The sequence below is a fragment of the Ixodes scapularis genome, unplaced genomic scaffold (genome assembly GCF_016920785.2).
Source record: "Ixodes scapularis isolate PalLabHiFi unplaced genomic scaffold, ASM1692078v2 PGA_scaffold9__187_contigs__length_104089568, whole genome shotgun sequence".
NCBI classification, from domain to species: Eukaryota; Metazoa; Arthropoda; class Arachnida; order Ixodida; family Ixodidae; genus Ixodes; species Ixodes scapularis.
Window position 1 is genome coordinate 5,451,356 of NW_024609884.1, and position 27,862 is coordinate 5,479,217.

Sequence of the window (27,862 nt, forward strand, 5' to 3'; positions counted from 1 at the left end):
GTATAATTGCGCTAAACTTTGCATGCATTGGCTCAACGTTTATAGACGAGAGGGCGCTGCGGTCAACATTCCATACCACACATCCTCTTTCTGACATGGATGAAAACGAACGGAAGGCTCGGCATGAGTGGCTCAGCGTCTACGCAGACAAGTACCACCAGAGCTTCGCCCCAATCAACATCATTCACCACGTGGAGATGTGGTAATCTTTTTTTTTTTTTTCTTGGTTTTAGAGCATTTCCACTTTTTAACATCTCTTCCAAAATTAAACAATGGTAAACCTCTCTCCACAACCTTCATTTATTTTCTACTTATTCGATTGAAAATTCAGAATGCAAATATTTAAAATTAGAACTGACCAACTTGCTTGATAAAACAACTAAAACAATTTAGTTTCCTTTTAGACGTCTGTACTTCAATGGAAATGACAAAGAGAAAAAGAAGGACCACGAGTAACAGTAACATAATGTATAGTTCTTTATTACACTATAGAAAAGCAACAAAAAAGGACTAGGAGTATGTACAGAAGAAAACCGATGTCTTTGGGTAGTGTGCAGTTAACAGCAGTGCCGCAGAACCACTTGGCCAACCAATCAAGTAGTCTGAAAAGTGCTAGTACTTTGGAATTTCTGTATTGCATAAAAAGGAAGGGTGACCAGATTAACAGCAGCCACACATGAAATGCCATGGACCCCTCCTTGCAGCATACACTATTGTACGCTAAGTTTCTTACAGACTAGAAAACATTTCCACAACATTGCCAAAGTGCACAAATTTGAAATTAAGTGGTCATCTTCAAACGCAAGAAAAAAACAATGCCTCGGCTGCGAAAAACCTTGAAAGACGACTTTTGTACAACTTGCCACGGTGGAACCCCTTAATCGAGGTGGGACAAATATACAATATCACACAAGCTTTGCAAGCTAGATTTTCTAACACAATGGCACAATGCGTTACACAAAACAGTCCCTTAGGTATTTAAAAATAAAGAAAGCAAACAATGCTGGGTGCAACTTAGCATGTTGCTCTTGCAAGATAGGATAGATCATTGGGCTTCATTCTTCCATTTGCCACCAAACAAATAAAAATGCCATGCAGCAGAACCATAGGAAATAGTCTCACCTCGTTACAAAAATAATGCCATGAAAGTGAGACTTCATTACCTGAAGTTACGTCAACAGAAAAATGTAGACGACCTTCTCCTCAACGGGGCACTTCAGACTTCCAGTCTCTCCACGGTGTTTCTGCTATGTACAAGTCTTTATTTTACAATGCCCTAAATGGTATACTTGTCAATGGGTCGCAAGCCCCCACACTACAGGTGTCTCTTGGAGACAAGAACCGAGAAGAATTTTATGTTCAGCAGCTGCCACGTCTTTGGTGTTCCAGAAAAAACATATAAGCCAAATGGATGCTTTTCTAGCAGGGGCAGACACAACTGCTCACTGATAGATCTGCAACAGCATGACCATTTCAGGCAGAACCTAGTACTCTCAAAAAAGGCATTTACGAAAGATTCGTTCACAAAGCAAACATGTCGTTTCGTCAGCACGACATTCGTGATATGTTGAACAGGCTCAGCAAAGCCCCGTCTGAGCTATGCCGCTCTCCGAGCTGCCGACCGGCGGCGTGCCTTCCGAAGGCTTACCTGAAAGCATTACTACTCTCGGAATCCTAGAAGTGTCTATGTTCACAAGGCTAGAATTCAAGGCGAGTGCTTCGATCGTTTTGACAACTTGCTGCTTAATTACATTTTTCTTTTTTGCTTTCGGAGGGGGTGCTTGGACTTCTGCCGTAGTCAAAAGGTTAGACGCCCGTTCAGTTAATGTTGACCGGAGGTGGCTGCTCAGGAATGAGCGAGGTGAAGAACGTAGTCACCGCTGTCCACACCATCGCAATGGGCGACACTCGGTCCTCGTGTGCCGGCACAGCCGCATTTTCGTTCAGGTCCCCGTCCATCATCTCCTCGAGCTGGTGCTCGTTGGCCTCCCTCTGCGCAGAGCCCCGTAAACGTATTACAACCTGTAGCAATATGCGGCTCTACTGTACGTTTTTTAAAGGCAAGTGCCATTCGGTGGCAATCACCTACCAAAGGTCGAAATAAAAAAAAATTTAAAAAAAGCAGTCCTGTGTTACTTTACAGTAGTCACGGCGAAGTCGTTCGTTCAATCAGCTTCGATCTCAAGAGCATGCGACGCAGAGCGAGACGCGTCAGCGTCACCACCAGCGTATCTTTCAGCGTCTCACAACAAGCAAGACGTTATCACGTGGCAACACGAAGACACCCGTGTCTGCTGTTCTGCGCCGTACATTCGAATTTCAGCGTGTTTGCAGCCTGGGGCTGCTCATGGATCCACTAACAATGAGCTAATGTGCAGGCCCTTCTTCTAGGTGGTATTGAATGGAGGGATACGGCTGAACCCTTTGAATCGGGCGGTGGCTCGCGCCACCTAGCCGAAGTTTTTCATTTGAACAATGAACTCCGATTAAATTTGGAATTTATTAAGAATGACGAAGAATTTTTTATTGCAACGTCACAGCAGCTGTTGCCATCTAGCAGGCACTACTCGAGACTCGTACTCACGTTTGTTGCACAAAAACCGTATAATAAAGTGGATTGCCAATGCTGTGGCATAGATCTGTGGTAATACGCTTGCTTCGCATGCAATGGACCCAGGTTCGATTGCAACGGACCCAGGTTCGATTCTTGAGAGCGGCGAGTGATCTTTTTCAAGCAGCTGACAATATTACGACGGACACCATATGCCCTATTACGCCAATTACAACATCAACAACTAGCACAACTACAATGAGAATGGACATAATTTCCAGTGGTGGGAAAAGCCCATAACAGCTATTGCTGTAAAACATCACTTCACCAGAACTGCATACTTCTAACGTAAATTGCTGATCTGGGCATCTGCATAGTTACTGAAATGCATTTGCCACTTGCAAATATGGTGGAGAATGCCAATCTTTCAACGAGAATATTAGAGTTGAGATTCAGCCCTAAACTGGGTGACTACAGTGACTTCCAAATTTAAGGGGGTCAGAAAAAAAAAAAAAAAAGAATCTGCCGGATTTAAACTTTCTTATATTCATTAAAACAACAAAGACACTGATTCCTAAGTATTACAGCAAAATATTGCCTCTGCATTTTATAAACCGTGTATAAAAATCATGTCTTTTGTTACAGGTTTTAATTGAACTACTGGGTATGTATGGGTGATGGGTCAGCTTGAACTTACAGAAACAGGTGTAGAAAGGACTAGACAAGACAAAACAGCCAACAAACAACTTTGCTTTAGTACTTCTTCGTATGTGTAATCGTCTTCTTCAGAGTCTGTTCATACAAAGTAACTCTTAGCTTTAAATAATAAGACAAAGAAATCATTAAATTTACTGTTACCCGCTAAACTTCCTCCTACCAGTTATCTGGGTGTGGCATACCTCAAATACAGTTTTTCTTTGGTGTGGATTGTAAGGAATGAGGTACTAAAACATTCCTCCGTGTGCTCTTCGATGGCCAGTGCCCTGGGCATCTCACATGAAAAAGGATTCTTGTTTGTTCCAAGAATGGTGATGTTGCTGAATGCTGAACTGCATTTGCATGTCTTACAATGAACTGGTAAATGGCCTACTGCTGTGCCCTTCACAGATGCCGCATGTTCATGAATTCTGTCATTTATGCTTAGTTTTTTTTACAGTCTGTAACGACCATGTGACACCTTATGGCAGCATTAGCGGCAAAACGTCATGGTAGCGATAGAAAAACGTTGAACAGATATTCAAATGTATCTAATCTTCAAATAATAAATTGGGAGTGATAAAAACATTGAGTTATTTATTAGCGTTCTTGTCTTAGTCAGACGCCACATCACTTACCGGGGTACAGTTTCGGCTTGCATTTGTTGTGGACACGAATAATAAAAAAAGATGAAGTTAAGCAAACAAATAAGTATAATTCCAAGAGGATTTGAACCTAGAACTTTGCGAAGTCAGTAGCAAGAATGGAAGCATGCACGTGACCTCTCGGCTATCAGCACATACGTTTTGGGCTGCTTATTTTTGCGTGTGTAGCTGTAGGACGTGCTAGTTCCCAACAACTGGCTTTATGGTCGTGAGTTTTCCATTAATTTTCCTTTACCACCATCTTCCTCAGCAGTAACTTGATGTGCCACTACTCAAGTAACAAAGGCGATTCATTTCACTTATATTTCCAGCCTTCTCGTCCTTTTTTTCTGCGAACGGATCACCAATTTTCTGGTCAAAGCAAGAACCAATTCGCGGCTCGTCATTTAACGACTGTATCGGTTCGCGGCTTTACCGATCGAAGTTTCAAACAATTCCCTCAAGCTCTCCTCTGTAGCACGACATACGGTAGCAAAAACAACATACGGTGTCGGCGTACGGCTCGAAACCTAAAAGCCGATCGTGGTGTAATAGGTGACACTAGATCTCAATGAGGTCAGTCATTTTACAAGTATCTGAGCATAATATCAGAAGTCAGACATCATCCATTGACTCGCATGCATGATGTCACTATGGCGCCGCTGTTGGAGTGATTTCTGACGCTCTGTCTTTGGCCATCAAGTCCGGTCTACATCGCCATCTTGTGTAGACAACCAAAATTCCCTATGTGGAGCACAGGTTCATCTGCTTTTTGCACAGGGGTTGCGATGATGTCAGAATGCCAAACTCTTATCGCCTGATTGAAAAAAAAAAAAAATAGTGGGTAAAAATATAAGGCATCTAGCATAGAGGTCTACCCACTATCCTTCCAATCAAAGTCAATCAGAAGTCGGCGTCGTTCTGACATCACTGCAATCCCTGCGCAAGAAGCGGACGACTTGCTCTCCAAATTGGTTACCTATCGTGACATAATTTTAGGACTCAGAAAGAAGCTCCCAGGGAAACCGTAATTATCTTTTATACAATAGTAAATTAATCCGGCTGATAAAAAGAATGAATGTGGGCTGTAGAATAAAAAACAAGAATTCCAAATAGACATATAGCTCAGAATTTTGAAGGAAGATTCACAATCCACGTAGCATTCAAATTTGAATTTAGAGCACCACAGTCACTCTCCTTTTCTCATCCTTCGGTGAAGCTACCCCCGAAATGCGCTACTTTCTTCTCTCTACATCCCCTCATTATAAGATTGGAAAACATAAAAAAATACATGCAACTTTCTCGTTTGAAAACAGTGGATGATATGAAAGCCTCAAAATGAAATCACTTTCAACACCAATTCCAGGTCAGTTGGGAAAAATGACTCATTATAAGAGATACATTTTTTTTTCTTCAGAACTTGCATCCATAGTAAAAATGAAATGTACTATAACAGCCCTGCTCCTGCTAACATGTACTGCTACTATAGATGAGAAGAATACAGGCCAAAGGGCAGAGGAACACAGACTGCAAACTATGACTTAAAACAGCTTAGCTTACCTGCGGCCTTTCTGGAGCTGCCTGGGGCTCTGGCTGTGCGGCAGGCTGGGGTTCAGCAGGGGGAGGGTTCTGACCGTCATTGTTGGCTGCCTCCCTCGCACGATTCGGGTCTTCCTCGCGTTGCTGCTGCTGCCTCTGGGCTGCAAACCAACCGCCCTGGTACCTGCAGAGAGCCACACGGACCTACCGTCACACAAGCACAACATATCTTGCAACTTACACACTTTCAAGAACCTAGAGTCCCAGTCAACTACAATTGTCGCAAAATAGTCCTCCTTTAAATTCTGGAAATGGGCAGACATTGCACGCCTCGACCAAACAAAAATTAAAAAAGAATTGAATTACGCTTGCATAAGTGGAAGTATGAATCAGGACTCTCTATATCAAACTAAGAAAAAATAAACAGGGAAGGAAACACAAACCTATGTCATGGAGTCCTTGTTTTGTGTTCTTCAAAGTAAATGGCAAAAGAGCACAAGGTTGGAACTCTTGCTTACTATTACCACCTCTTTGCCAGAGACTACTGAGACCTGGGAAGACACCTTTCTATACCCAATATGCACTTGAGTAAATGACAGGCTGTTTTGTGATGCATCTACTTTCCTCCAGAGCACACATAAAGCCAATGTCACGCTCAATGTAAGAAACACACAAACACACATAAACCCAATGCCACGCTCAATGTAAGAAACACAGCAAAGAATGATGGCAAGAAAACTACTACCCATGAAGATGCGATTCATATAGAAAGCATTTTTACACGAGGACATTATCTCTGTCCCTGAATTGCTGGACTACAGTCGATTGCAATGATTGGCTATCTGCGTGCTCTGAAGGAAAGTGGATGTGGAGACTTAGCTTATACCTAGTGTGTAAATATGTTACATTTTTGCATAAAATTGTCCCATCCCACGTGGTCCTGCTATAAAATTTCCGTGGGCTAGCCAAGCATAGCCCAACTAGAAGAGGCACTTACAGGTACACAAGCACAGCAACTCCAGTGACCACCAGGAACCTTCCGAAGGAAGAGTAGAAGTAGACTATGCCCAGCAGGATGGTGGCCCTGCTCAAGGTGTAGATACGGTCTAGCCAGTCACGATGTGCTGCATCGTCATCCTCCTACAAAATGTAAGATCCCGCTCAGTTCTCTGGCTGCTTGCTGCCTGACGATTCTTTCCCATTGAGAGCAAATACCAGCCGAGTGTGCAGTGAACTAGCATTAAGGCTGGATCGATTCAGCAAATGTACTATGAGTTTATCAAAAGACAAAATGGTTTGCATTAAAGGGCAACTGCACTCAATTAAAAGATTTCGGGATGATGAGTGATTTCGCATTAAAAAGCACTTTAAAAGACACTAAGTCATTTGCATCGCAAAAAAATGTGATGTATATTTTTAAATCTAATTTTTAACACGAGCGGAAATCGAAACCGAAATTTCGACTCCGTCCGGACATTGGCCTCGGGCCGCCAAGAACATGGCTATCACGTGATATGAGATGTCCCGTGATCCTCTACGCAACGGCGGGCGGGATTGGGGCGGGCGCGTACCAGGCGCAAGTGTCATCTCCACCGCGCTCTTCACCAAGTTTTGGTGTCTACGACATTCGACGACGTCTGCACAACTGCGGCATTAGTCTGCGCATGTAGTGTCCGAACTGTGGATGAAACTCCGAGAAACAATAATCACAGACGGTGAGACGGAGATGCCGGTTGTGAAACGGAAGACAGCGGTAACGGCGGGGCCACGGCGGGGCAGCCAAACGGCTCCCAAAACGCGTGCTGCGCAAGCGCGTTATACCAATCACATGGACACCGCTGAACGCCGTGAGGAGACATTGCTGACGTCACCTGCTATGCTTGTCCGGAGAAGTAAAAACAACCAAAAGGGGGCAATGGTGATCACGTTTAGCTCAAAGTTGGCTTCGCCCACGCCGTAGCTTTGACTGCGCTGTTGGTTGCGCCTCAATTCACCCGCTTGAGTCAGCCGATTTCAGCAACTTGGCGAGTTACAAAGTTTGCCGGACCGTTTAAGAAACATTTAGACAGAACTACGTCGTAATATTTGGCGTGTGGCCTTCCTAAGTGATACTGAAGAGGACTGCATTGTTTTTGCACAAACTAAAAATGAAGCGGAGTTGCCCTTAAGCCCCTTAAGTGCCTTGGACGACCTGAGCTCGTCGGCCACTTTCTGGCTAAAAATGCCAAGGACGATCTCAGCTCGTCCAGTGGTTTTTTCGGTTGCCCTCAATTCAACGGACGAGCTCGGCTCCTCGGCTCGTCCGAGTAGTTTAGCGGTGCTGATCATAGATGGCAGCACTCGTATTAGTTGGCAAATATTTTTTTCGCCTCCGCTGATTTTTGCGTAATAAACTTTTCAAATTTTATGTGTAATACTAGAGGAGTTACAATTCAAAATAAAAAAAATCTGGCCCTTTTAGGTTACTTTTTGAAAAAGAAATTTGACACTTAAGGGGTTAAAGGAGTCATGAAATGTTTTTCCAACTTTTTCCTGTTTAGCTTTCCTCAACTCATAAATCGCGCATTCTACCAAGCAGTTCAAGAAGACGAAAAGTGGGAGTCCCCTCTTGCTTGGAGTCTCGTTTGTGTAATCCGGACACAGCCATTGTCCCCCTAGAAGATTAGCCCGTCGCTCAAAATTCAGACAAAAGTTTCTTTCCCCACCCCGGTCACCCCAAAGCTGACAGTGCTCTGGAAGCTACGTGCTCCTTGAGCCAGCCACACTTTTGCCACGTGATCACGCTCTCTCGCGCATACCCACGCACAGAGAATGAAGTCAGGTGATGAAAGGGGGGGTGGCTGATTGGCCCGGCAAGCGCGTAGCTTTCACCACAATGTCAGCTTAGGGGTGAAGGGATTAAGTGAGCTCCGGTGTCTTGTAACGTTCGTTTGGGCCCGGTGACGCGCTGCGAGGTCCGCGGATGTATCACAGTGAAAAGGCAGAGAGCTTACGAAGGGAAGGAGGTATGAAATAGTCCGCTGTGTTTTCAAATTTTTGTACCGAAAGAAAGGTTTTTGACTTTTTACCTTTTTTTCTTTTAACCCACTGAACGATGTGCTACTATTAGTAAAATCCCAATGTAAATTGATTTATTCTATAGTCGGTTACAGGTTAAGAAGGTAGCGGCAAATGCCCCTCAAAGGGAATCCTATATCCCTCCGCCACCTCCGCATCCAATAGCGTCCCATCGTTTCCGTGACGTCGCGGCCAACGCGCGAGGAGGGTCTCGCCTTTCTGTACATATTTGCTTTATCTTTCGACTTCGACTTATCATTGTGGAAGCCAGGAGAGGGAGATTAGAGTTCTCCCCCACCGACGGAAACAAATACGACTTTCGGGGATTAGCTTCCCCCCCCCGATGGATACAAAGGCTGCTTTCAGAAGCTCGGTTCCCTCCCCGATGAATACAAAGGTCGCTTTCTTAAAAAGTGGGATCGGAGACAAGTGGGAATCCATTGAAGCGGAACAAGGAGCGTTTCCAGCGAACTCTTCTTTCGACTGCGGAGAGATTTGAAACGGGCACATCACGCTTGTGGGAGGAGCTTCTCCTACCTTCTTGACTTGTAACCGACTATAGCCCAAAATTCGTTTCATGGGCCCTTTAAGCAACTTCGTACATTCAATAGTACATGTAAAATTAATCAAGTGGTTTTGTTCATTATATGTCCAAGAATTTGACCCGGGTGAGACTATGTACAGTGGCCCAAGTTTTTAATAATATCAAGCGAGCACTGACTGCCGGGCCGGCCAGCGCCGTGCCGAGGTGGGGTGCGGTGACACGGGAGAGATTAGGCACGTGCGCACAAAGCTCTTTCCGGCGCGAGCGTCGTCTGCTAGAATATTCCGTTGACCGCACACAGCCCCTGCTCCTTAACTGCTGGCAGAGCTAACCGCCTTTAAGCAAAGATCTGAATAGCGCTGGCTTGCATGATACTGCTCAGGCATAGCATAAACCGCACATAGTTGCACCACTGTTTATGCCACGCAAGACGAGTATCACGCCAGCGCGGACTCTTCAGACATTTGTTCTACCAACAGATAAGAGAAGGAGAGAGAAAGAGAAGTCTGGAACTATGTAAGTATGGTAGCTTATACTTAAAAAAAAAAAAAGAGTTTTGTCATAAAGAGGAAGTAAAATAAAGTGACCCAACAGTTGGTGGGCATCAGCTCATGAAATGACTTGACCACCCAGGGGTGGACGCAGGTATTTAAAAAAAACGGGGAGGGGGTCAGCATGTAATATTTTTAAATCCCCCTCCTTCCCTGAACTTTTACACATGCATAGATCAAGAGGGGGATCAGGACATCCAGACCCCCCCTCTGAATTCGACACGTAAGGCTGAGTTGGAAGAAACAAATTAAAGGAAGATCCATTGCTGGATCCTTGGGGAATGTGTGAGCATAACCCTTGGGAAACGCCACACATGTCCCCCTTTACGAAACACTAATGCTGACTTCTTCGCTTTTCTCCTTTGGCTTTCACCTTCGCTCCCTCTATTTTTTGCTGCCTTTAGGTCATACTCAAGGGTCATACTAATGCATTTCCTGAAAATGCACCAATAGATCTGTTTAATTTTTTGCCGCCTAATTGGACCAGCGCTAGTACTTGGCTCACGCTCCATTTTGTAGCACAAACCAAGGCATACGTGCTCCGCACATTTGCAAGTTCAGACTCGCCCCAGCATCCACATTGGCTTCCGCCCCCTGACATCACCTCCCTCTTGCCTTTGTCCTTCGCTACTCTACTCCCGTCTCCACTGTTTTGTCCCCCGACAAACGCCATCAGCTTTTCCCTGTCACGTGGGTACTTATGCTAGAGCATTAATAACGAGTCAGCAATCGTAACAATTCCTTTGGGAAGAGAGATGAAGATAGACGTAGTGTGAGGAAGAAACAAAGCATTACGTCTACTCCCCACAACAGATTTTCCAGTATCAACCGACTCCCTGGGCAAACTAAGCACAGTGTAAGGGTATGTACCTCGTCGAGCAAGGGTCCGCCTTGCGCATTCATACGAAGCCCCCGGTTGTCCTGCACGGGTCGGGGCACCGGAGCCACATTGTTGGGTGCCACTGGTGCAGCGGGAGCCAGCACAGGAGGCACAGGGTCAGCCACAACGGGTGGTGCTGCTGCCACAGCCGCTCCTACACCACCTTGGTTCATGCTGCGCAGCACATAGTCATCTCACCGAGAGAATCGCTGCTCATACAATAAGTGGCATATTTTCAGAGGTTTTCTTGGAAGACGCCGTGATACAAGCAACAAAACAGAAGGCCCCCCGGTACCAATTGGGGAAGGTATAAGCAGTGGTGGATGTTAAAGGGATATTGAACCTAGGAAAAAATATTTTTTTCTGCCTGGTTAGGACAGGAATTTCAAAATAAATGTTAGTAGAAAAACAATTTTTTTTTTTTGCCCAATATTTATGTTACAATACAGATTTTTTGATTTGCAGGTGAAACCGAAACAGTACCCCTGTGGGGTGATGATAGCGTTAGTACCCCACTTGTGTGCGCTCCGATCCGAGGTTGCCGGACCTCAAAGTGCACGCAAGTCGGCAACGTTACTAGAACACTCAGTTGGGAAACTCACCGTTGAAACATGGGCTGCTGGCGTCCACCAAGACCGAGCTAAATATGATAACAGCGCCACCCTTTATCGACGAGTTGAAACATGAAAGTTGCCTTATATGGCTACTGCTAGAGTCGCTGAATGTTCCCAGAGTATCAAAACTCCCGAGGCTTGAGGTGCCAAGATGGTGGCTCAATCGTTTTTCTTTACTGTGGTCAACTTGAGCTTTCAGGAAGCATGCTTTTGCGTCAAAACAAACGGAAAAAACTCTTTTTGTAGAAACTTTTATTGGAGTTTAGTACAAAATAACAGGCGCATGATGTTTTCTAAAATTTTTAGTTTACAAGGTTTTGCGGCACAATTAATATTGTTTTTATACAACCATGTCTCACCAGTGATTTCAGGTAGCGCGTCCCGACCTGGGCGCGTCTTAATTTTGGTTGAATTCGCGACACGTCTACATGGGAGACGGGGGTTGGTATCCCCGAAACCCCTTTCACCGTATATGTTTCGGCGCCAAAATGGCCAATTGAAGCCAAAATAGCATGTTGAAAAGTAGTGAAAGCGCACAATAAAGACGAATAGGAACACGAACAACATAACCAACTCGCCTGCATCGCTACGTTAGTCCAAAATAGCAGACACAGCGGACGCTATCGAATGCGATACTCCCGAACCAATACAAGCAGCCATGCAGTTCTCCGAGTGGCCGCTGCTGCAGAAAAAGGCGGCGTTGCGATCGCCATTAGTTCCGTTCTCGAGTACATATCGGTGCCACTTTTTCAGAGCAGGCTCTATGGCAGTTTCCCAACTGAGTGGTTCTAGTAACGTCGCAAGTTGGGTACAAATGCCATCATCATCATCATCCCACAGGAGTACTGTTTCAGTTTCGCCAGCGAACCGAAAAAATTTAATAGTAACATAAATACTGAAGAAAAAAAAAAAATTTTTTTTTGGATTAACATTAATTTTGAGATATGCTTGTCCTAACCAGGTAGGAAAAAACATTTTTTTTTTTTTTTTCTCCTACCGTAGAATACCGCACATCTGCCCAGTCCACATTAAGCGCTCATTCCCAAATTTGTAAGATCTGAGAAAATATGCACAGTACATTTATATGTAAAATTGATGATCGGACAAGCGCCCATCCCCCATTTCTTTGTGATTATCTCCAAAGTTTGAGTAGGCCACTTGCCCAGTATTTTATGGTAGGTTCACTGTTTTTCCAAAGCAGTATGAAAACAAAATTTTAGAGCTCATTTCATTGCTTAGTTACATACATGCCACGTTGCATCAGCACCTGAGAAACATCAGTCTTTTGTTTGTAAATGCAAGAAAAGAAATTTTAAAACAAATACAACGATTTTCCACTTGCACCTGGTAATTGGGGGGCCGAAGCTTTGTTGTGGGATTGTGACGTGTTGCTCGATCGTCCCGCAGCGGCACCACCCATGGCAGTACACCATACTCATATTGGCGGTGTGCGCAAACTACAGGGGGCACTTCTCTAGCTATCATCATCATTGTTTGTGACTTCATGGGTAGGACAGATTGGGACAGACCGCACAGATCCTGGATCTCTCGGCTCGTCAGCTCGCTTCATGCACTGTTTAAGTAGCACGCAGCAAAGCCTGTTTCACGCGCTGTGTTTATTTGGTGAAGTGATATCAAAGCTTGAAATCGTGGCATGCGTAGTCATGCTAACAAACACTTTTGACGCTGAGGTGTCGAAGTGCTGGGATGGTGGTGTGCTGCACTCTGTACCCCAGTACAAAATGCTGAATGACGAAAATAGAATAAGTGCTTTACTCCACTACATCGACCACGGCAAATAGGGCATATTCTTTACTATTATTTGGACAAAATAAAACCGAGAAAGGAATGCCTCATCAAATAGAAAATAAGAGAGTGAGATTTGAGATCTCGCGTGTGTAGTAAACACCTCAGTGAAAGCAATGACGTGTATCCTGCAAGTTCCAAAGTGTTTTGTGAGTGCTGGTCTGAGTGTGAAATAGATATTTGTAACTCTTTCCTTTCCTTCTACTTCTTTGAATATTAGGGTCAACCAATAATAAAATATTTTTCTTTTTTGCTTTGTTCATTGCAAGCTTATCTCAACACGGGTGTGGCACAAGGCTTAGCAAAAATATAATTTTGATGCAAGATGCAGCAGACTTTCGTTCATGGCGCAATTTGGCACAATTTGGTGCATCACTTCCATCACTGATTTTTTAAAAATGCTATATTCAGGTTTGCTAACTTCCGAAGAATGACTTCGGAAAGTTTAATTTATAAACGTGCCAAATTTATTTAATAAAGAATTATTTTCGGCATGCCGCTAGTGAGATTACCTTTGAGCAATTATAAAACTATTTCAGGTTGACATCTCGAAATAGAAGCCAGTTTCGAAAGCGCTCCTAACTCAAAATGAGTTCCGCAACATAAGTATTGGCTAAAATTTTTTTGTCCTTTCGCAGCAATTTTACATTGTGACACAAGTGTCCTTTCCAGGCACTTAGAAAAGTGTTTGTTAGGAGTTCAGTGTGCTTTTAAATAGTGACATGGCCAAGAGAACCTGTTCAGGAAAATGGCCAAATAAAAAGTGACATTTTGCTTCACACATGTATCTTGACAGAATGTTATGTTGCAATTCCGGGTTTCACTCGCAAGTTTAATAGACCATAGTACAGAGAGACTTGAGCAAATTTGTAATATGTTACTAGTAATAATATGGTATGATGAAAAAGAAATGTTCAAAGAAAAACAGACTAAGATGCAAGGAATGATATGACAAACAGCACACCAAAAAAGAAGTAGTCTATTGCATCATGTTGCTCTACTTGTTTTGTATCTTCGAGCACACCACCGACACCTTTATAAATAAGAAGATCAACACTACAACTCCAAGAAGACTGGCAACACATGCTAGCTGTTAATGGTCAAATGAAGAGACTTCAAAACAGAAACAACATGTCTCTAAGTTACCTCACTTCTGAGAGGCTTTTAGTTTCTCGGTATCTAAAATAAAAATGTTAAAATGCGAAAAGGTCACGGTTTTTTTGGATGACCTTCGTCAGTTAGTCGAACTGGCCTTTGAAAGACATAGGCAAAGGTGGCAAGGAAGGACCACTCACAACTGCATGTACTGCGTAAAGTACTGGGCATAAAGCTGCTGGGCCACAGCCATCTGCTGCATTATCTGCTCGGGGCTGGCCACGCCAGGCACGCTGCCAGCAGGAAAGCCCGGGAACTGGAGCGGAAACTGGCCATTCTGTGCCTGCTGGGCACCTTGGACACCACTGCAGGGCAAAACAGGAATGCCCACGGTGAACACGGTCCCGCCCCGGTGCTGCATTGATCACCCTCTCGCACACTTTTACGTCCGCTGGCAAACTTGAGCGAGCTGTTTCACGACAATACTACTAAGAAATCCCCCACAATCGACTGGCAGCATACAGTCATGGCATAGAAGTCAATAAGATGTGAACCACTTGTCCCTCCCCCAATTGTCAGATGAATCCTACTTAGAAACATGTAAATTAATGTGTTTCTAGGAGCACAATTAACTAGGAAAGAACATTTCCCAAACCTAGACATGAACTGAGTAAAATTGCCTCTGTGTTCCAAAGATGCGAGCGAGGCTTTAGAAGGAAAAAAAACTGGAGCGAAAAACCTTGCACTCGGCTGCTCAAGGTCACAGCGCTTCTAGAGGATGAAGCCAAGCTGTCAACTTCGATTACTGCCGCACACTTGTGTCTTTACTAACGAAGGATTTTTCTCATTCATAGTTAGCGACCTCTTGCCATTCTGCCTTTTAATGCCCCAATTTGAGGTTGACGCATCATACTTGTCACAGACTGGACTACCGTAAAATACCGCGGAAGCGCCCACTTCGTTGCAGCACACATTATTGACTTTTCCCAAACTTGAGAATTGTGTACGTTAAGTGCCCGATTTGACCGGACAAGTTCACATGTCTAGAGCGACCCAATATTCAGTGAAAGTGGGTGGGCGCTCTTCCTGTATTTTACGGTAGTCACGCGAGGCCCTGGTGTACTGACACTACGCTGCTAGCTTTGAGCCAGCTCTAAAAAACTGCCATTATGTCCTTTACTGTTTCTGCCCTGCTCACAACAAGCATGAAAACTACTATTTCCCGTGACGTTCCTAATGATTGTGTGCTAAAACATTCTATGTGAAAAAAAAAAAAAAAAAATTCAGAAAATTATATTAAAATTGGGAGAGAACAATTCCACTCGTATGCATCAAAGACAATGCACATCTTACCTCGTGCTTCGGTGTCGCAGTCCATCGCTGCTTGCAGACGATACACTTGACCCGACAGAAGAGGTTGAAGGCATGCTTGTGACGGAACTGGTTGCCGGGGCAAACCCCGATTGGCTGGCGGACTTCTAAAGAAAAACATGAAAACAATGCAATGACCAATCATTCATTCCACTCTTTGCCAAATGCAATCAAAATTCGTGATTATTTGATGCTTCAATGCTGCACATTTACAAAATGAAATAGACTGGCAAGTCTGTCAAAAGTGTGCAGCTAGAGCAAGCTACAAAAATCCTGACGAGCAGAGACTCGACTGAAATTGCAGCGTGTTTTTCTACACAGACACTTTTTATTGTCCTCTTAGAGCCTTCTACTTCCCCCCCCCCCATGGACTTGACTAGTCTTTCAATACTAGTGAGGCTCTTTAGCAGTTTTTGGCACGCTCAACATGAGTATCCAAACGCTCCTATGTACCAACAAGCTCAACTCTTCGCCGTTATACAGATATGCTTCGGGTTTGACCTCTACCATGAGAAAGCGAGCAATGAAACAAAACTCCTTAGGCTCCACGACCAAAGAAAACCACCATCACCTATCACTGATTTATTTGCAAAAACAAAAGGCCCGAAAAAGTATGTTTTCTTTTTCTCTAAACTGTGCGCCAAACAGGAACATGGCATTGTAACAACATGCAAACTGCACTTTTGCTGTCTTTTTCTTGCAGAAAGCTTAACACCCTCACCGTGAGGGGTCTTTTTACATGGGTCCGGACATCTCACAGAACGCTGTTTAATCAAACATTGTGTCATCGAAGCAGTTTCATTGAATGCCGTTTCATAGAACGCCATTTTGTCGAACGCCGTTTCATTGAAGCCGTTTCACCGAACGTTGCCTACTTGAGCAGCGGGAATTCTGTATCTAGTAAAGTTTTTCTTTTAGCACTGGGACAATAGCAGTGTTGTAATAATCAATATAATTTATAAAATTTATTTTTCCAGTTGAGCAGGTCAATACAGTAAAAAGAAATGTGACGACTCCTGTTGGTAATGAGGCCAATAAAAAACGGGGAACACTGAATCAACATTTTTTTTCAGCCTGTGATCGTCGGGTGCAGTGGCAAACATGTGTCCCTTCAAGGGCATATCTTGGTCCTTGAACGGACGTATTCTGCTTCAAGACGAAGCTATCCTTGAAGCAAAGACCCATCTCCATGTCGCTTGAAACATAAAAAAAGATTTGTCTCCCCTCAATGTTAATTTATTGTAATCGACAGAACCATAGACCTGTCAGATTTTATACCCATATTTTTAAAGGGGAAGGTATTCTCCTAAGACAGAAAGAAAACACAGGTAAACAGACAAATACAAAATAAAAAGGGCGCAGCTGAGAATAGATCTTTATCCCTTTTCAGAAAGTGCCTTTCATACACCAACAAATAGGGAGATGAAGTGGGAAGAAAGTGTGTGGTGAAGAACCGCTTATCTCACTAGAAAAGTGTTACCCGCTCATGTCTTGTTATGATAGTTACTTTCCATGATTCAGCTGTAATCAACATTTACGTAAAAAAAAATGACAAAGGCAGCAATTCTATTTCTGGTGATTCGAGAGCAGTGTCAAAACAATTTCAAAAGCGACAGCAATATATTTACAAAGTACAATAATGCTCCGAAATTCAGTGAAGAGAAATTCGATGAAACAGCGTTCTATGAAATGTCCACTTATTTGATGAAACGACATTCTATGAAACGGCTCTCAATGAAATGTCCGGTAACCCTTTTTACAAACTAAAGGATAATCTGTAGGGCTAGTGTCACTGACCCTATCATCTTTTTTTTTTTTTCTATTTTAGGCAGGACCTTATCTCCAGTTTGAAAACAGTTTCTCTTGCCAACTTTGTAATCCAGGCTCTTCCAGTTTCAGGAATAAAACCCAACTGCTGCTGTCACAAGTCCCACACCAAAATAAGCAGGCCCAAACGTACAAGAGGAATGGCTGAATGAGACGACTCTGGAGATTCTCTGGAGGATCTGCACACCAGGTGCAATATGTGAGTCTTCCCAGTGTCCTTCAGGCCAGGAAGAAAAAAAGAAAAGAAAGACAATTAACAAGCATGCACCTGACTGAGGGCTGCTGCCTCACTTCTAACCCAAAACATAAATATTTTTTTTTTTCTCCAAAGGGTTAGAATAAAGCGTTAAGACACCATCAAATTCATTTCATTGTTTACTTGAGTAATGCATTTCCTGAGAAAAACAAAGCGAAAACGAAACCAGAGGACCAGCACGGAGGAGCACGACGTCAGAGAGACTGGAGGTCACCCGGGCGGTTTTGGTCCCCATGACAATGCATCCAAAGTTCCTTTAAATCAATGTGGTTTCGGTGACCATGAAAGTTATGTTTTACAGGTTATATAATTTTTAGTAATGAATATGTGCCTCAGACAGCTTAGTACTTCTAAGATAAACTGAGTTTTATATCATCATTGCCCATAGCTGAGGAAATGAGAGTGAGGAAAGTCCACTAATTGTTTTCAAGCAAAAAAAAAAATTTTTTTTTTATTGCTAGACTTTTGAGCACCATGTTTCTGTAAAAATTTAGCCACACATAAATGCCTTATCAGAGGCTCTTTAGCCTTTTAGCAAAGGTGAAACAGTTTCCCCATGCCAAATGCAAACATATTTCCCCACTGATTTTGTTTAATGTTCTCTCCTCATTAAGCGGAGGTAATGTTCTTGAGCTACTACTCACAACTCAAACTGTCTATAGGTGGTGGCACTAGTTCCCAAAATGGCAGATACAGTGAGGGTTGTAGATGGGTGAAGATGGCATTGCTTTAGCCCAACTGGCATTCTGGTTTCAGCAAGCGATACAAATGTTTCCACTTCTGCGAGCTATTAAGTACGCAGGGCATCCCCTCCTGGGGGGGGGGGGGGGGTGCAGGAAAACATAAATGACCAACCACCAACGTTGGCATATTTTTTCCTTCCCCCAGTGTTCCAAGAATGGATTATGTCAACAATGACCTTCATCTAGCTTCCTCGCTCTTCAATTTTTTTTTATATAAAAGAATAAGGGCTTTGAAGGCCCACTTTACTTTTGCATCTAAATTCAAATTATCACTTAAATGCCCCTCAAAAATAGTGTAAGATACCTACCAACCAGATACCACTTTGCTAAGCACTTGGAAAATTGACTGTGTTGCGAGGTTAATTTTTGAACAGACATATTGCTGTCACTCAGCAGTTTTCGGCTTGGTACTCGTGCGACTGTCATACTTGGGTAGTAATTCAATTACACTAATTGAATTACTGTAATTTATTACTTTCTTGGTAATTTGAAATTGTAATTAATTACTTTTGTCAAAAAGGAATTGTAATTGTAATATAATTACTTTCTAGCATCAGTAATTGCAAAATTTCAGGCACAATTATAATTACTTCTGCAAGACTTTGCGGCGCCGACGGAACCTCTCTGAAAGCCTCGGCGCTCCCATAAGCGGTACTAGCGCTCGATGACACATTCGCACACATAGACACGCACAACAAAAATAGCGTTACATTGTTTGTTTTTTTTGCTGCTTACACTGCGGGCTAAGAGACAATCTATTTTGGAGCCTACCTCAACGGCGCCGTGTAGTGCCGTCTGCAGTACGAGCAGAATACAATAGCGTAAACGTGTCATAATTTGCAAAAAAAAACCTTTTAGTTAGAGCTTTCAGCCGTGGTTGGGAATTTTAATAGACCGATCTCACCAGCCAGTTTGACTACGCCACCGCTGCCGCAATGCATCGAGGGAACTTTAGTCTTTCTGTGCGTGCGACAACCTCACTGGAGCTCTGCGCGTGCAAGGCACGAACAGTCTTGTGCACTGCCAATTGCCCCCTGTAAATTAAAGTTATGGCTGCCTTGGGCATGCGTCGAACGCTTGGTGAGATCGGTCTATTGTCTATGAAGTTCTTTTTCTTTTTTTTTTTGCCAGTTTTTTATGTCCTTCCAGTACTGTCACATATTTGTATCTTTGTATTATTTTAAAGTAATTTCCTATTGGTTTACATACAAAGGTAAATTATTAACAAAATGTAATTTAACTTCAATTACTCTGTGCCAAAAGTAGTTTAACTACAATTAGAAATTACTTTTAGAAAGTAATGCAATTACTTTGCAATTACTTATTTCTGAGAGCAACCCGACTTTGGCCATATAACTTTAAACAAGTTGTACAGAATGCCACACATTTTTTCATTCCTTGAGGAGGCTTAAGCATCGCTGCATAAATGTCACGTATTGTACTACTTTCCTTTTATGAATTTTGTTAAATTCATGATAGAACTTGACAGCTTGAGGCAATGAAGTACTACATTCCTATATTTTTAATAAATAATACTAAATTAGTTCATATGCTGGAAGACGAGAGATCACTAAAGAAAAAATTGGGTTGACAAATTGGGTCGCAAATAAAAATGCAACAATTAGTCATATATGAATATTTTACGAGTATTAATATAAAACTAAAATCCACATGCACTAATACGACCACATTCACATAAAAACATCATGTTATTGTAAATTATTTATGTTGAGTTGAAATTATAATGGCTCAGAAATATATGAGAACCAAATCGGGGCTCCCGAACCATTGGTGACAATATTCACGGGTGCGAGGTCAGTTTACAAAATGCTTATGCAAATGATATCCGAACCAAAACCAAAAGGAAATCACTTGAGAATATTACAAAGATACAAATGTGCGACAGTACTGGAAGAAAGACATAAAAAACTGGCAAAAAAAGAAAGAAAAATAACTTCATAGGCAATTAAAATTTCCAACGACAATGAAACCTGAAGCTCAATTTTTTTTTTCTTTCAAAATTATGGCATGTTTACGCTACTGTATTCTGCTCTCACCGCAGACGGCGCTACACGGCGCCGTTGAGATAAGCTCCAAAAAAGGATTGTCTCTCAGCCCGCATTGTAAGCCACAAAAACAAAAACAAAAAGTGATGCTATTTTGTTGTGAGTGCGTGTGGGTGTCTGTGTGCGAATGTGTCATCGAGCGCTAGTACCGCTTGTGCGAGCGCCGAGGCTTCCAAAGAAATTCCGTCAATGCCGCAAAATCATGCAAAAGTAATTGCAATTGTGCCCGAAATTTTGCAATTACTGACTCTAGAAAGTAATTAAATTGCAATTCCTTTTAGCCAAAAGTAATTACTTACAATTGCAATTACAAAGAAAGTAAATAGATTACAGTAATTCAACTACTGTAATTGAATTACTACCCAAGTATTATACAAAAGCATGGCGGATACCCACGCTCTTAGCTGTGAAGTCGTACATGTTTGAAAAAGAAAAGATGTGACAACACTATCATTTTATCAGTCATAGCCTTTCTAATTAAAGGGACCATGAAATAAATTTTGGGCTGGGATAAATGATTTTTAGACTGGAATTTTACTAAGTGCCTATCGTTTAATAAGCCAAAAGAAAACTAGTACACGAGGGCAGAAAGCCGAAAGTCTGCTTTTCGGGACATAAATTTGAAAATATAGCGGACTATTTTTTTCCTTCTTTGCTTCAAAAGCTCTCCGCCTTTTCACTGTGATGCATCCGCGGTGCCCATGGACGTCAGCCAAAATTGTACACCAGAACTGCGTCACTCGGACGAATGCGCTTGTCAACAATCAATATGTCTAACGAATATTTGGATACGCATTTGTGGCCAATGAGCACCATGACAGCATTTATCATCACTTGCGAATGACAAGTTCCATGGTGTACTTAAAGGGACACTGACAGGGTATTTATGCTCACCAAGGTTTTTTATTTGTACATGACATATGAGAGCCCAACTACCCAGAACACGATTTGCGGCTCAAAATTTGTTTTCTTTCCGCCACAAAACCACCGATCGAGAACTGGTCGCGCTCACTCTCTTCTTCGTGGTCACGTGTCATCTTCTATGGTTTAGACACAACCACCAAAGATAATCAAAGTCGTGGGTCATTGAAGGCACACACTCAATACTAAAAATATACAAAAAATATTATTTCCATTTTTTTAACTTCTAAAAAGCTGCAAATATGTAAATTGAAAAAAAAAAAAAAAAAAAAAGTTGCAGTCACGTGACTTTCGGTATCTTTCTCCTCCTCTATATTTTTTCCGCCTCCCCAGTCCAGTATCGGTTTCGAGCAGTTGGGGTTTTTTACTTTATAAAGATATATGTGACAAAATACTGATTGGGTAGTCTTCCGATACCATAAAAAATCGCCTGGCAAAAATTGTTTTTGGGGGGTGTCATTGTCCTTTTAAAAAGCACTGTGGAAGATTGCAGTCATTGCATCCAGTGAAATGCTATGTCATGACAAAGTGATTTCTCATTTCACTTTTGAGTTGAGGAGAAAAGGTAAGAAGGTAGAAGTTCAAAAATCATTAGAGAGTTTTAGTATTGTATATACGAGTGAATGCAAGTACTCTGTTTGCATTAGCATTGTGTGTTCCTAAACTGCCATCTTAAATTAGAGCATGGCAACGACGCGCATGCACAGCGTGGAACACCCAACGCTAAAGCAAACACACAGTGCTTGCATTTCCTCCTAGACGCAATACTAAAACTCTATTTCATGGTATGCGTGTTCAGTCTGGCACATTCAGTTGGTGTTGAGAAACTGATGAAACAAGGTTTTATCCTTCCACATGCTGCAGCCCTGCGTTGCGGAACTGAATTATACTGTTCGCATTCAGAGATGATTGTTCACGAGCCATGATCAAGAGTAAATCTGCCATGGTGGCCGAGCACTGGAACCGGCGAACCCCAGGTTATAGAGATTCCAGTTTCTGCCATGAAGGGGTCAGCAACAGGCCGGAGATAAAAATAGATGGTTGTGCAGACTTACCAGTCTAAAAACATCCTTTAAGGACATTTGATTCTCTAACAGCTGGCCTGAGTAAATCAGCTTCTGATCCTCTGGCCTCTGAAAAACATAATGCAAGAAGATGGGATCATTGCATCATATACTCTCTACACAAATGAATTGACTAAAATTATAATTTTTTTTTAAACCCAAAACGAAGATGTCAACATGTTGTTGATATTGTGAATCTTACTCGCATCAGCAGCACGAGTGAACTTTGAAACATCTGCTGCACTAGCAAAGAAAAAAAAAAGGACAGCGAAGCATACTGTTTGAAAAGAATACAAAATAAAACAGAGAATTTATTCCCGCCATTGTGACTTCTAAAGACCAGTGGCTAGGAACCCGAGATGCAAAATGGAGAAACGGAGCAATGTTCAATTATGAATGCACAAAGTTCAACGGCATCACTTACGGGTTGGCTTGGGTAAACTTTGGAGAGGTGCTGTTTTAGCTGTTGGACAGACCAGTCGAGGGGGCAGTCAACGGGCTGGTCCCCAAATTTTTGGTTGGGCGCCCGGATAACCAAGCAGGCGCTCATGTTAAGAGCCTCCATCAAACGGTTACCTCGCAATGTTTGATATGCCTCTTTTCCTGTGGGTACAAAGAATTACATGAAAATCTGAAGAGCGATAAATTGCTGCTTGATATACTTCTATTAGATTCTGACTCCGCTTTGCTGATGCAAAAGTGCGAAAACTATTTTCGAAAACAGTTTATATGTGAATTGTGCAAACGAAATTATTCAGCTAGTCGCGATGGAATTGCTATCAACTAATCTTGTTGGAGAAATGTTGAACGAATCGGATTAGTGTTTTTTTTTTTTTTATTTCATCATGGAACTCGCTCGCAGCAACAATGTCGTATACAGCTGCACGAAACTTGAAGGCATCGAAGCAAATGTTACTCTACGTGTCTCTTACGTCTGACGACACACACGCGTTCTGCAGCCGAAAGGAGCGGAGTCTCTACTCGGCTGCACCAAACACGGAATTGGTTTCTGGGCGACAATCTCAAATGGCTATGTTGTTCGCAAGAAGCGCTTGTTGATGATCAAAACGAAACCCACGAAGCTCGTTACGAAAGCGCAGCTTCCGCGCAGTTAAAAAGGGGGTAGCAAGTAGGAGAGTTTATGCATCTGAGGGAATATGCTCACTGGTTTTGGGTGGCAACAAGCTTTGAAGATCCCATAGAGGTCCCTTGAGATAACTGGCGCGACGAAGCACCGGATATTACTCGTTGAAAAGTCGTCGCTCTAGTACGAGTGACCTCGGCCCTGGCTATACTAAAAAACGCATAAACTTACCCGAATCACTTTAATAGAACTTGAGCGCTCAGTTAAAGCGATAAGCTTGCAGAATCCTCGCAAAAGGCAATCGCAGTACTCTATCGCGAGCGCACGGATCAATTAACAGACGTCTTCGTCGGCAAATTCTATTCTCCAAATTAGGCTCGCCACTGATCGCATTGAGTGCAAGAAAACAGTGTGCACGGTACCTTTTGAGGCTTCACTCCGCACGGAAGACACAGTCGAAGGAGAATTTTCTGCGCATAAATCAGCAAAAGTGAACGCCGCTGCGTGTATCAAAGTATCCCAGCCCCCCCGCAAGTGTTCTGCCGAAGCCGTAGAGATTTGTCGTTCACCCATTGGTGGATAGCCCGGATCGAGAGTAAAAAACAAATCACTACTCTCGTTCGCAGCGCATCATCATCACCCTGCGAGAAGTACTGTTGGTACTGGTACCAACGTTGGTTGGTATTTCCCGCTGATTGGGTTGTATCGCGCGATCGTATGGGTGAAGATTGTTTACAGTGAAATTTCGCATCCAGTTTGGAACCTGTCGCCACGACTGTCAATGATGTTCTTCCGTGAGTGTGCATACCGACACGTTTTACGTAAGTAACATTCCCGTAAGCTCCACCGAGCCGCGAGTTTTTTTGTAGGACCCATTGAGAACTAAGCCGGCCGCCCTCCGGCCACTCTGCTTTCGAGTAAACAAACGGCCATCGGGTAGATATGCGAATATTTCGGGGTTTAGAGATGTGTTGACCGTGTCCGGAGGGTCCGTCTATGTAAAGGAAGGAAATGGCCACCCTTCCCTCTACTGCGTTTCCGAGGGGAAGTGTCATGCCGACTGCTTATCGCGTTTGTTTTGTCTGGTACACTCGCGTGGACTTCGGACCAGTGTTATTTTGTTGTTCCTGTTTTGCTCCGGCCTTCTGTCATCGGCAGCTGCGCCGCACCGAACTAAACGGTGGCCGAGTTATATTTGTCACGCGTACAGACGTTGCGCAGAATGGAGCCCGGTACGTCGATCACTCGAGGCAGCCTGAAAAACTACACGCCCACCTTCCGAGCGGCGCTCTATCGGGCCACTGCGTTCCCACGTAAAGATTAGAAAACGGCTTGTTTCTGTGTCTTGATTCCGGTGGTTTCATTTGCGATCTCGTTCGTAGCTAAATATTTCTTTCTCGGCGTCGGGTGCGATCCTATGATGTGCTTCTACAAGAGTGAATATTCCTAATCCTAAATATGAAATCTTCAGAAACTTTTAAAGATCAATGTACAACCCCATGTTTAAAATGAAAAGAAAAATAATTTCGACTCCAAGTGTTTAATTTTTGTTTGCTTTTTAGTTTATCAGGCGCCCATACCTATACTACACATCTTGTGATCTTGCTGCATATTTTATTTTAAACTCACGAAACAAAATTGTTGTTGGAAGTCTTATTTTTAAAGCTAGCTGAATGCATTTCAAGGTCAGTATTAAGCAGGCATTCACTCTTTTTTTATGTTTTACATTTACAGTTGAGTAGATACACTGCCAATTTTCTCTGAACCACAAATAGCACTGTCATTCGACACAGATACTGATTTTAGTGGAGATTGTACTTTTGTTTTCAGTCTGATGTAGATACTGGACGGAGTGAAGCCTAAAAGTGCAGCAATGGCTGAGGAGATGCCCTTTCAAACTGGAGGCCAGGTGGACGGTAAGTATATTCATCCTCTTTTCATACTTTCTCCAGAATCACTTGGTTAAAGAGAGCTACAATCCAAGAACCAGACTTACACTAAATTCCTAAATTTGCGGGCATAAACAACTTGTCTAATAAAAAAAAATGTCTAGGGGTATGTTGGTCAAATCTGTACTAGAGGGGACTGACAAGGCATTTACCGTAATATCCCGTGAGATCCCCCACCCGAAAGATAACCCACCCCTATTTTTGGTGGTTTTTGGTCCCCTATTTTCTCAAATACAGAACTGCTTCGATTTCCCTTTAAGTGTCCCAGTGCTTCCCAACAGAACATATCTTCCTGAAGACATGCATTCTCACTCCTGAGCATTACATTTCACTTTAGCTGCTTTTACCACATTTTAATTTTATTGTTTGGAATAGCCTACAATAAAAAGATTTCATCTGGCTTTCTGCGCAGGTATCATTTGTTTCGGAAAGCTGATACATTGCGGCTTTAGCAATCTTCCAGAACGGTATAAGTTTTACAGACACTGGAACATTGAGGTACAGTCTTTACCAAAAGTTTAGGGACCGCCACGTGCGTGGCCGGAGCGAGCTGGCTTTTTTTGCGGCGGCGCTGCTACGATCGGCACTCGCTAAATGTGAGACTTTTAGAGTGAGGGGAAACTTCACTCTTGCATTATCAAAGTGAGCGCAACGCAAGAGTGAAGTTCCCCCTCACTCTCAAAAAACTTGCAGCCAGTGAGTGCCAACGGTAACAGCGCTGCCGCACAGGAATGGGCTTGCTCTGGCCACGCGTGCAATGGGCTCTAAAATTTTGGCGAAGACTGTAGATCCTATAAATAGATATACTTGCAAATGTATGCGTGTCTTACCAGTTTTGAAAAGACTGCTGCCTCCGAAATTTCCAGTTTTGAGGGAGGGTTTGATTACAGTGGCATCTTTTGCTTGACTTTTGAGCATCCATTCTTGCCATAAATTAATGTACTGTGGCTTGCAGGCATTGTAACAGCCCTCATAGAAACCCTCGGTGACAAGCAAGAGAATGTGTGCCGGGCTGTTGTTCATTCACTGCAAGTTATTGGCAACCACCAGCCTAACCTTGTTCTTAGCTGCTGCCACAGATATGTCTGCAAGGAGCCTAAGGTTAGTCCTTTGCTTCCTTGCTTAAGTGCAACAGCCCTTTACTAGAGCAATACAATGTGCATGTAATATCTATTGTAATATCAGATATGTTGCACTGACTTCCTAATGTATCTCTGTATGGAATGAAGAAAATAAGCTCTGCTTTTGACGTTACATTTGGTGCTGATCATTACCTATAGTCGGAAGAAGCAAATTCAGGGGGGGGGGGGGGTGACTTCCCCCCCCCCCCCCGCCCCCTCCCTAAGCTCCCCAAGGTCAACTTTGTTTCAATAAAATCATTGACATACACCAGTCAAAATGTTAAGGTTTTGGAGACAGCAAATATTGGATCAACAAAATAGATCTGTGCAACGTTTCAACCGTAACGTCAGATCTCAGCAGAATCCCCCTCCCCGCCCCCCCTCGCCAGCCAAATGCCTACCGCACCCCCCCCCCCCCCCCCCCCCAGGCCTGACCCATAAATCCACCCCTGATAGTTGGTGACAGGTTAAGAGTTCAAGGGAAGCTCCTCCCATCTCTTTCCACTTTAGTAAAGCAAGTGCCTGAGAGGAGGTCGCCTCCTCTGCAGCGTTCGCTCTGCTGAAGTGGAAACAGGTGGGAGGAGCTTCCCCTGAACTCTGAACCTGTCACCGTCTATAGGTGCTTTAATTTTTTCTGTGATGGCCAGTGTTTTAAAGTGTGCTAACAGACAACCAACAGTTATGTTCAGTACAATGAGGTTCTCAGATTTGAGACCTGTGCAAGCTTACTAAACCGTGTTGGTATGAAGAAATAAATATTTTAAACTCTTTCACAGATTACAAAGTCACTTTGAACCCAGCCTTTTTGACATGTCCCTAAAATGCAAGTAGATGACATCTCCATTTTATTGCAGCTATCTTCATCACACAAGCTCTTGCTTTTCTCGGTGATGCACGAGGTTTGCAAAAATTCTGTCGAAAATCTTGATAAAACTCTTCTCATGGATGTCTGCAAGACAACAATAGAGGAGATGACCCAAATCAAGGTATGTGCTGGAGTAAAAAAAAAATTGCAGTTTCACTCTTAATTTCCATTCTTTTGAGAACTGGGAAGGTAGGAACACTGGAAATGCTTTAGTGTATAAATCTACGAGGTTGGGATGAATGAAATGATGCCGTATAGGCATTTCATGGGGATTTATCCGAGCAGCGAGGGTAAGGCCCCTTTGATTTTTCGACAGGACATTGGAACCGACAGGGAGCGCGTGATGTGCGGGATTGTTATTGCCCTGGGCAGACAGCACCCGCACGAGACCATGGAGCTGATGTCTGCCAAGTTTCAGCCAGGCCCAATGCCCCACCCCCTCGTGCTGGAAACACTTGCGGGGCTTGCGCTTGCAAATCGTGAGTTCCTTCTCTTGTACCTCTCTCCTTTCTGTAACTTTCCTTTTTTTGCATTATCCTCAAAATGTGCATGGTCAGTGAGGCAAAATCTTGAAACTGTTCTCATTCCTGATAGTTGCGAAAATAATCTTGCAGTTAA

The 27,862-nt window shown here is 43.1% G+C and overlaps 2 protein-coding genes across 10 annotated transcripts in view; one reads left to right on the forward strand and one right to left on the reverse strand.

Annotated features, from left to right (window-relative positions):
* Nucleotides 1-453: 453 nt before the first annotated feature.
* Nucleotides 454-23,897, reverse strand: LOC8026868 (homocysteine-responsive endoplasmic reticulum-resident ubiquitin-like domain member 2 protein). Its single transcript, XM_029994225.4, has 10 exons — nt 23,732-23,897; nt 22,650-22,828; nt 22,217-22,294; nt 17,309-17,392; nt 15,331-15,455; nt 14,178-14,342; nt 10,453-10,636; nt 6,428-6,570; nt 5,452-5,614; nt 454-1,992 (listed from the first exon to the last, which is right to left on the reverse strand). The coding sequence occupies exons 1-10, from the start codon at nt 23,880-23,882 to the stop codon at nt 1,819-1,821; spliced, it is 1,446 nt and encodes a 481-aa protein (XP_029850085.2). The 5' UTR covers nt 23,883-23,897; the 3' UTR covers nt 454-1,818.
* Nucleotides 23,898-23,923: 26 nt separating this feature from the next.
* Nucleotides 23,924-27,862, forward strand: part of LOC8026867 (maestro heat-like repeat-containing protein family member 1) — a 45,632-nt gene continuing 41,693 nt past the window's right edge. For 2 of the 9 annotated variants that reach the window (XM_040499372.2, XM_040499378.2), the window contains exons 1-5: nt 23,924-24,130; nt 25,140-25,225; nt 26,214-26,359; nt 27,234-27,365; nt 27,561-27,723. In XM_040499372.2, coding sequence (XP_040355306.1) covers nt 25,183-25,225; nt 26,214-26,359; nt 27,234-27,365; nt 27,561-27,723 — 484 coding nt within the window. In that variant the 5' untranslated portion in view covers nt 23,924-24,130; nt 25,140-25,182. Of the gene's footprint in view, nt 24,131-24,430; nt 24,542-25,139; nt 25,226-26,213; nt 26,360-27,233; nt 27,366-27,560; nt 27,724-27,862 lie in introns of those variants that run through there. The other 7 variants (XM_040499373.2, XM_040499377.2, XM_040499374.2 and 4 more) reach the window with 6 other exon arrangements.